The sequence below is a fragment of the Anarrhichthys ocellatus genome, unplaced genomic scaffold, assembly GCF_004355925.1.
Source record: "Anarrhichthys ocellatus isolate YVR2014 unplaced genomic scaffold, GSC_Weel_1.0 scaffold80, whole genome shotgun sequence".
Classification (NCBI taxonomy): domain Eukaryota; kingdom Metazoa; phylum Chordata; class Actinopteri; order Perciformes; family Anarhichadidae; genus Anarrhichthys; species Anarrhichthys ocellatus.
In genome coordinates this window covers 1380942-1391201 of record NW_022280110.1, presented here as the reverse complement: position 1 = coordinate 1391201, position 10260 = coordinate 1380942, and the positions used below count along the sequence as shown (strand labels likewise).

The 10260-nt window shown below is 44.1% G+C and overlaps 1 protein-coding gene across 3 annotated transcripts in view; it reads left to right on the top strand.

Moving 5' to 3' along the window:
- Positions 1 to 10260, top strand: part of znf423 (zinc finger protein 423) — a 34243-nt gene that overhangs the window by 11369 nt on the left and 12614 nt on the right. The window contains exons 15-16 of one of the 3 annotated variants that reach the window (XR_004213742.1): positions 476 to 560; positions 6242 to 7536. Coding sequence is in view for 1 of the 3 variants with exons in the window: in XM_031874323.1 (XP_031730183.1) it covers positions 476 to 560; positions 6242 to 6363 (207 nt within the window). In the remaining 2 variants the exon portion in view is untranslated. Of the gene's footprint in view, positions 1 to 475; positions 561 to 6241; positions 10255 to 10260 lie in introns of those variants that run through there. The other 2 variants (XR_004213741.1, XM_031874323.1) reach the window with 2 other exon arrangements.

Sequence of the window (10260 nt, the reverse complement as noted above, 5' to 3'; positions counted from 1 at the left end):
TGTGTGTGTGTGTGTGTGTGTGTGTGTGTGTGTGTGTGTGTGTGTGTAACTGCATGCTTCTTCCTTTCACCAAATCTCCAAAGACTTGGATTTCAGTATTGCTTGATAAGTGTGATACTTTGTGGGGTTCACATGTCTTGCATGTTGAGGTTTGGGAGCTTAAAAGAAAGAGTGACATTTAATACAAAATGAATAATAATAATAGTTTCTTACGCTTATCTTTTTTTGTGCATGTATACCTTTCTCTTTCTTGAGCACGAGGGGTTACTTTCCTTCTATTTACAGGTAAATCGTTACTACGGCTACAACATGATTAAATATATTTGTTCGATCAACCTAACTAAATATATAACTAATATATATATTTTTAAACTATTATGCTTTCACAGTTAAAACACTCAAATATGATATATTGCTTTGTATTTTATTTAGTTTTTTTCACATTCTGTGGTGTTCTTGTGTCTCTATCTTACAGAAGAAGACCTACCAGTGTATTAAATGCCAAATGACGTTTGAGACGGAGAGGGAGATCCAGATTCATGTCGCTAATCACATGATCGGTGAGTGAGGCGCAGCTCTTCCACTCTGTTTGTGTTCGTGTGACTGAGAGTGTGTCGGTGTTGATGATGCACTTCGGCGACTGTGAATGTCTCGTCTCCTCGTGCTCTGTTTTTTGTTTTGTCTCGATTTGTCACCACAACTATTGCAATTCCTGCACACTTTTGCTATAAAGCTAGCCAGAATAAAACACACACACACAGGGTGTTAGACACACAGATGAAATGAAGAGCTCTTTTTGACTTGTGGGCTGCCTGGACCAGCTGTTGTGCAATTCACCATTTGGCTACATCTTGGAAATCTTGACATAGAAAACAGTCGACATTACAGATAAACCTTTATAGACCAAGTGTAAAACAAGACAAATATTACATAACTCCTGGCTATTCATGCCTTGATGTGAGGGTTTATAGCTTGGCCTGGATGAAGTCAAACACCACGTAGCATGTGATGCTCTGATGCTGCTGCAGATGCGGCAAATCAACACTGAGGAGAGTCCTAATGTACTGTTGCACTCCTGGAACAATGTAATGCATTATCAAAATGATAATGTATAGGTCAGCTTCATCATTGAAAAGCCATTATTGCCTGTTAAGGGCTGAGAAAAGGTTATATGAAACTGTTTATGAGTGCACGTATTATAAGTGGAGTGTGTGTTTAACGAAAAACTACCTCTGTAGTTTGGAGTCTATGTTCTTTTATGAGCGTCCCCTGTGACAGTTTTTTCAACTCGCTACTAATTTGCTGCCTTAGCATCTCTGTCGTCATGGAGATTAACGAGGTGGACCTGCGAGGTGTTCTGGGGAGCAAATGCTCTGCGCCCCCCCACCCTCTGCCCCTCTCGCCAGACCTGACAGGCACTCCCATAGTCACCGATGTACTCTGAGGTGTGTGTGTGTGTGTGTGTGCTGACATGGCTCGGAGTCGTCTGGAGACGTTGGAGGAGAGATTTGAAACAGAAGTACAGCTGGAGTAACTTTTACTTCCTTCCCCCCGTGAACCACACACACACACAGTCATAGATGCACAAACAGGGAAAAACTCTCTCACACATGAAAGAACACAAGTGTAGTTAATCTCTTACCTACTGTTCCTCTCTGCGCGTCTTCTTAGCTCTTCACTGCGTTCAGGGAACAACTCCGTTTCTTTGTCCTCGGGTCCCTCAAACCTTCTCCTCTCCTCGCTTCTAACCTTCTTTGATCTCCTTCCACATCTTCTGTTTCACCTCAATTTCCTCCACCCTGAGAATCCTGACAGTCATTCTGCCATTTCCCACACTACACACACACACACACGCATCCCTACACAGTGGTGACACTTTTGGGTTAATTAATGTGCTAATTGTGTGAAAACGTAGCACAGATTAATTATGAAATTGAGGCAGATTATTTTGAAGCACGTGCCCACCTTCTATCATTACATTTTCGACACCCCCACCCTGAGAAGAAGGGAGCATATAATAAAGAGAAAGACCTTATTTGGAATAAAAGCATTAGAGGTGAGACAATTACCAGATTCAGGAGAGAGTGTGTTCATTTCCCTGTCATCTTTAATTTTCTCTCTTTCACTGAACATCTTTCATTTTGTTGTTCTCTGCTCGCTCTAATCACATCACACAGTCACGAATAAAAGCTCAAACATCTGATTCCTCGGTTAAGCAGTATTCAATTTCCCATTCATTAAGCCAAATGTAATTGGTTTCAACTGGTCGTCAACATTTGAATGCAGTGTATCTGGCTCCTAACAGAGGCACAATACATGACGCTGTGCTATCTTTCTGTTCTTTCCTCCCTCCTTCTCCTTCACTTCTTTTCCTCTCCTTAATCCTCATATTGTTTATATGACAACCCCTCCAATCATCACCTTTGTGAAGGTGTTGCTGTCTGCCTACTGGTCTCATTCACATTCACTCACATTCAATAACTCTACCACTGGTAGGTGTGCTTGTGTCACTTCTGATTCTCTCACATGGTTCAGTGAAACACCCTAAGGCATTAGAGTATCTCTCAGCTTGCCTGCCTGTCTGCGCGTCACTGAAACACGTGCACGGAGAAGAAGAAAAATCTCAAATAACATTCGACGTGAGGAGGTCTGCCTCCCATCCACACGCTGACAATGACGCGTTTCCACTGGTTGAGGGAGTCTGCGGTCGGCTTATCGAGTCCAGGACTGTGATTGTCACATTGCTCCGTGGGTAATATGCGGAGCCCCCCACGGTCCTGTTAATTACGCTGTCAGGAAGGGAAAGAGAGACAACATTCAAGCAGATAGAGGGAACAGAGGGTCAAAGAGAGGAGTCTACAGAGGAATCCATGCAGCGCTGAGGAGGACCCATCACAAGTATCACTGCTCCACAGTTCTCACTACTTATTGCTTATCATGTATCAGCAGTATTTTTGTTGCTTATACTTGGAGCAGTTATTCTTTGTTTTACCCTTTTATGTTACTTTTCCATTTTGCTCCCAAATGATGTCTCCACATTCACTTGCATAAAAGCCCCGTGTTATATACGTGTGTGTGTGTGTGTATATATATATATATATATATATATAAGGCATTTTTTCAACCGGCCAGCTGTTTATTTTTTGAAATATCGCAAAAGACACAGGGGTATATTTTAAACAGGGGCGGCACCTTTTGAGAAACAAGTGAGAAATGTGAACGGTAGTTCTCTGGTGAAACAAATAATGGTAAAGGTCGGTGTCAAGTTTAATAATGCTGGTCACATTTTGATGCAAATAAGTGATCATTAAAGTTATTATGATTGAAGTGAATACTTGCTCAACACTTGTGCTTGTGGTTACTTAATGATGATGTGGCTTGAGCGAAGCAGAAGAGCTGCTATGGTGTGTGTATATGTATCTATAATATTGACTTATCTAGCTTTTAGCTTGTCACATTTATAAAACGTCAAACTCCTACAGCCCCAAATGTACCTGTAAATATCCTACACAATAACTAGTGTTGCCAGATTAACCCTTGAAATACCTAAAATGCACAAAATCAAAAGTTGAATATTGTGCATGGGAATTGTTCTTTGTTTTCTATGAGCAAACGCAGTAATGATGGTAACAAATACATCAGACAATGCTCCGGATATTTAATGGTGTCTACGCTTAGGTTATGGTCTTGAAATAAAAATCCAGAGTCCGTGTTGTAGGAGACCAAGACGAGACCGAGTAAAAATGCTGTCGAATGCGAGACAAAACCTTCCAAAGGTGGCCTCGAGACCCAGATTCGAGTACTACAACACTGACACACACACACACACACACACACTACACACATATACTCGCACACAGTTTAAGTCCATCTCCCACACACCGATGAGAGAAGGAGTGAAAGGAAATGGAGTTATCCATTTTTGCCTCGGGTAGCAGCTTGCCATTTGTGAATTTTTTGGGTGCTTTTGTGTGTGAGACAAAATGAAAAGTACAGTACACAGAGTACAGAGTAATATGTACACATTACAGTATGAATCACAACTTATGTATTTTATATAATATAGTTAGGATAGTTATGTAGTGATACGTAACATAGGTGTATGAATTTGTTTCGATGAGACAAAGAAGAACTCTGTCTATCCAGGTTTTTGTGTGTGTGTGTGTGTGTGTGTGTGTGTGTGTGTGTGTGTGTGTGTGGGTGGGTGGGTGGGTTGGGGGCATATCCCACCTGTGTGTGTGTGTGTGTGTGTAATCACAGAGCCGTGTGCGTTCGGTTTTTCTAGCCCCCAACGCTGCTGAGCAGGTGGGAAGGGAAGGGAGGGCTTGAGGAAGTGAAGATGAGAGGAGAATGTAGAAAGTATTTATTTGTGTTCTTGGCTGCACACACTGGGGGGGGGGGGGGGGGGGAGAGACTTCATGGGAGGGGAAGATGCGAGGGGGGTTAGCGGAGAGATGAGAGACGACAGAAAAAAAAGAGAAGGAGGCAGAGCCGAGGGTGGTGGAGGGCAGCGCAGAAAAAGAGGCATGACGGTAAACTTCTGGGTTTTTATCTCTGCGTGTAGAGCTGCTCAGTCAATCAGCTAATTCTGACCAAAAACAACAAAAGAACAGCGCCACTCTCATGTCTATCTGCACACCTGTACCATCCAAACTTACCCCGTTTGCTTTTAGATAACCCCGTACTGCTCCATCTCATCGTCACCAAGACTTTATAGAGATAATAAGGGAGGCAATGGCTCCCTATTCTGTAATGTGTGGTCTCGTTGTTAAGCACGCCCCCTCCTCTCATTGTATGAACTTGTGTATTTGTTTGCGTGCGTGTCTCCTTGGACCCAAACCGCAGTGTTTTTTTTGGCAGGCTTTATTGTTGTCTGCTGTGCAGCTGCACATCATGAAGAACTTCCCTCCTCGTGTGATAGTGTGAGGTGAAGACAGTCACGTCTGTGTGCAACTACACCTGCAAGTGGTGTGTGTGTGTGTGTGTGTGTGTGTGTGTGTGTGTGTGTGTGTGTGTTAATACTGTCCGTTGTTCAGTTTGGCCTGTATGGAATCAAAAAGCAGCTTCCACCCCAGAAAGTCCGACCTGTCCCGGTTGAGATGTCGAATTTCGATCTGGGTGCAGTGATGTAGCAAAGAAGCAGGTTGACTATGACATCCAGCTGGCAATTTTAAAGCAAACCACCAATATAAACACAAATCTGTTATAGCTTAAAATACACAAATGCAAGATGAGGAAGAAATCCTGGTTCTGTGTATGTGTCCTGTGCCAAATGACCAATGAGAATGTTCTCACTTTGCAAAGGTATCCTCCTTCTGAAAGCCTACAACTCAAAATGGAGTCTTTGTGAGGACCACACGCACACACACACGCACACCCCTAAATAAGGTCCTTGACAGCATGTTCTGAGTGTTGAACGCAGCCGCTAATGCTTTACTAATCACCTCAGTCTAGATTTCACAGCATGAGACCTCGCTTCTCAAACACATGTAACACACTCGCTCTCTTTTCCTCTCTCTCTCTCTCTCTCTCACACACACACACACACACACACACACACACACACACACACACACGCACGCACACACACACACTTAATATGTGTGTCTGCAGCAAACACGCATTCTGACTGTAACCCTTACTTTGATCTGACACAATGCACCATCCTCTCTCTCTCTCTCTGTCTCTTCATGCTAGCAGCTTTGGTCAAATTTCCTGCTCCAGCCATTACTCTTCACCCCTCTCTCACTTACTAATCTCCCCCTATTTCCTTTTGTTCGCCTCCTTTTTGTCCATCACCGCGACCTTCAGCTGTGGCAGCAATAAAAAGTCGGCTTCAAGCCTTAATTATATGTCTGCGTCAAGGTGTCACTGTGGTTATGCTGTAGCTGCTGAGCGTGTAGGCCGTATTCTATAGCTGTACATACTGCAGGCCACACCAGCACCACAGACATTGACAGTTATGTCACTCAATAAATGGGTTTCTCATTTCCATACTTTCACGATGTGAGGTGGTAATAAAGGTTGCAAAAAGAGGCTTGTAACCAGCTTTGCAAGCTAAGTTGTCTAAAGTTGAGGAGAAATGGCTAGTCTTCAAACCTGCTTCATGTTGTGTTCACTATCAAGGTATGAATCAACTTTTTGCCTCCCCCACACACACGCCACATTCACACTGCGTATTACTAACCCTGCCCATTCTCTCCTCCGCTCTCCCCCCACCTGCCTATTGGATGGCCCGTAGGAGAGCCCACCTGTCGGCCAGGTTTGTCCCCTTTCTGTCTCCTCTTAGCTCGCACTACGAGCAAGGCAGCATTGTGCTGTCTCACTGCCTGCCCATCAGCATTTCATTCTCCTGCTTTTTAATATCTCGATAAGTGCTCAGTATGTATTCACTTTGATTCTTTGGTGTTGAACACAAGATACTGCCAGATCCCATATTGTTAGCAGCCGTGTGCGGAAGCCACACTGCATGATGTGGAGAAACGTGGAAGCAGCTCAACTCAGGCTCAAAGTTGCTCGTAGCAGAAACCTATTTGCCTAATGAAAACAGGATAAACTGTTTTCCACTGAATCCCTTGGGGATGAATTTGAATTTGACACTTTGTAGCCAAATTTTTGCACAATTACCCCTCACTTCACCTCAACTCCTCATTCACCCCAATCCCTGCTGCTAGCTGCATGCTTCATTGTCCTCCCCACCTCATACACGCCACACAAACACTACACACACACACACACACACTCACAGATGCCTTGTAGGTATCGAGTGGCCACTCACCTGGATCTAAGTGCTCCCCGTGGAGTGTGGTGGCTAATGATGTGTCCTCAGCATGAGCTTTACTTACCTATTTACATCAGTGCACTCTAATAGTGTTACCTCGCCTTCCCTATATTCACATTCTTCACAGATTTGATGATCAGTTGGGGGGGGGGGGGGGGGGCATAACTTTTACACTGTGTTCTTGTTGGCCAGATACATGCGAGTGTGCAGGGTCGAGTTATCTTCACTTAAATCGTCACCACTCTCACGTTTCAATCTCACCTTTTGCAGGCGGAAAAACCGTGCGGAGCAAAAGCGCTGGATGAATTCAGCTCACTTTGAGATTGCTCCTCGAGTTTGCACTCATCCGCCGATTCAGAACAGTCGATCTGCATTCAGCCTGTCTGTTAGCCTGCAGTCAAATCTGTGATGCGCTTGACTAGTAATGCCGGTCTGCTGTCTAAGCAGCCGCCCCGAGGGCCTCTGTGTGTGTTTGTGCGCACACACAGAAAGATGTGTGCACACCCCCTGCCCCTCTCCCTTTCTTCCCCCCTTTTTGCTTTTACGCGCGCACGTACACACACAAGCACACACACACCTATCTGTATTCATGTGTATGTGGGAGTGAGCAGGGTCTGGTGTGGTTACTTTGTGTCACTGAAGACTTAATGAGGCGAATAAGAAGCTTTTAGAGTCAATGGAGGTGGATAATGTGGTTGAGGGTTCACTCGTGTGTGTGTGTGTGTGTGTGTGTGTGTGTGTGTGTGTGTGTGTGTGTCCGTGTCCTTGCCACCGGCTAGCAACGTTGTTGTTCTCTTCTGCCCGGCTGCACCAGAACTAATGAGCTACAGACTACTCCAGCGTCTGCGTCGTTGCGTCTGCGCCTGTGTCGGCACGAATGCTCTGGACTGAAGGAAGCGCGTCACTTATTCTTTTCCGCGGCTTCCCGGTCGTACTGGTAACTGATGTCACAGCGCAGCATTTCACAAATACGAGAGTGAACCGTAGAATTTCTGTACCCAAAAAATGTGGAAATAAGTGGACAACTTGTCAAAAAACAACCCTCTATGAATTATTGGTCGGAACACGGCTCACCCTGTCCTCGGCACACGTGTCCTTACTGAGAGGGTTTTCATCACCACAGGTGATGACATGTCCTCTCAGAGGAATGTGCTTAACTCTCAACACATTGATCAGTAGCACCCAATACTACTGCTGCCAGGATCTGTAATGTTACCATTACTGGTACTTCTGCTGACAATAGACTGCGGGGTGAACATTTGATGTATTTATATGCTAAATTAAGCTTGTGTGTTGCCAAAGCATCAAAGAAAATAGTGAGCACAGAAAAAGAGCACAATAGTAATTTTAACATAAAGTGGTGCTTTAAGAATAAGAACTATCAGCATTATTACATGAATGCTTTGCCAACCTATTTATTTGAGAAGGAGTCGTCTAGTTTGACCATTTTATGGAAGCAGTGTTGATATTTCCAGTGCTACTGTTATACTGCACATTATAGCACAACGTTCAGTAAAAAAAGTACATGTATTATTATTAGTAATTGTCTTGTCTAATTCAAAGAAATATTAATGTGAGTTAGAAAATCAAATTAAATCAAAAAGGTGTATTATTTATTTGAATGGCCAATTGCTGCATAAAATCCAGTCACTAAAAAGCAATTGATTATCACCGTGACTTATTTCTTTATAGCAGAGTCTGAACCTAAATACTGTTACTTAATGGAAACGTTCACATTTAATGTAGTATTTCGTTGGCATTGCAACTCTCTCTCCTGAGTCACGTGTTGTTCATGTTGTTCTCAGTTCAATGTAATGTTTAGATAATGGGAGTGAGGAAAAAAAAACAACAGTTTGACTGTGCAGAGTACCGAGCAGGATGTTGGACTGCACTGTGACGGTATGAGCATAGGGACAGATGACAGCACACACCCCCCCTCCTGTCTTCCATCCCTCCCTCCATCCATCCTTCTCTACATCCCTTCCTCCCTCCCTCCCTTGCCACCTGGAGCCAGCGAGCCGTGACACCAGAGGGAGGGAGGGAGCGATGATGAAGGGACCAGGGACTGGAAAGAGGGGGGGAGAGAGAGAGGCCCACAGAGGGCTAGATGAGGGAGAGAAGAAGGAAGGGAAGGATGAAAGATGAGATGGGGCATATGTAGGCAGATGTAAATAAAAGAAGGTACCGCAATCTGTGTCTGTCATTTTGATAATAGCTTTACTTTAATGGTATAAAAGTTATACATCAGATAAAAGTCTAAAGAATAAAGTAGTGAATTCAGGCAAAAAGTGACTATAAAACAGGTTTTAAATAAAAGATTATCTTCAAATATTTCACCTTAATTCATATGGGGAATTTGAATACATGTTTCTTTTTCCAGCCTCACATTTACATATTTACACACAATCTCCACTGGAGCCTCTCCAGTATAACCTCAGTCTTCTGCCCACAAGCCTGCTGGTGTTTTATTGACCGGTGTTTTATTCCGAGCAATTCGACATGTCACCGCATGTCATCAAAAGCAAAATGCAAAGCAAGTTTGAATCAACACGGGAAAACGAGTGCATGCATTTCTGACCCCCAAGCGAGGAGAACAAAAGGCCCGTGCTGTGATGATGCCGGAGATTCGCGTTGAATGCGGTCGTGATTCATCAGTTCTCGTAAAACCCTATCAACAGCATTTACTCACCACGTATAATTTTCACAGTTTCACTCCTCCTCCTCCTCTGTCATCCTGTTTGTTTCTCTAACCTCCTCTGACACTGTTAAAAGAAAGCGCTGGCTGTCTTTTAGTCCCCGTAACCTGCCATTGTCTGCTCTATCGACTGTGCATGAACACGCACACAGAGTTGTTAGTGTATTTCCGTTTGTGTGTTTTGAAGGCTCGGAGCATGGTGGTCCCCTGGAGAGCTCATTTTGTCGTCTTCTCGCTTGATTTACCTTCCTCTTCTTCTGCTGTTTATTACCAGTCATTACAAGCTGTTTGGAAACCTAATAGGACACACTGACAAATAGACTGGGAGAGACCCAACCAGGATACCAGGCATCAGAACACAAAGTAACTCTGTGTGTGTGTGTGTGTGTGTGTGTGTGTGTGTGTGTGTGTGTGTGTCGGAGAGGGAGAGTGTGCGCGTTTGCCTGAGAGAATATTTGTGCATGCAACATCAGCTATCTTAACTCATGTAGAGAAGTTCTCTGCTTTGTGTGAGTGATGTCTTTATTAGCCCTCTCCGTGTATGTATGTGTGTATTTGAGAGGATGGAGGGCTGTGTACCATACTGTACCTGAACCCCTCCTTTGCAATCCCCTCTCCTCTCTCTCTCTCTCTCTCTCACTCTCTCTCTCTCTCACTCTCTCTCTCTCTCTCTTCCTCTTTCTGTCTCAACCCGTCCAGGTGTGGCTGCACCAGCTGCTAAAGAGAACAGGACAATTACACACACACACTAACATACATACGGGCTTCCTCTCTATCTCTGCTG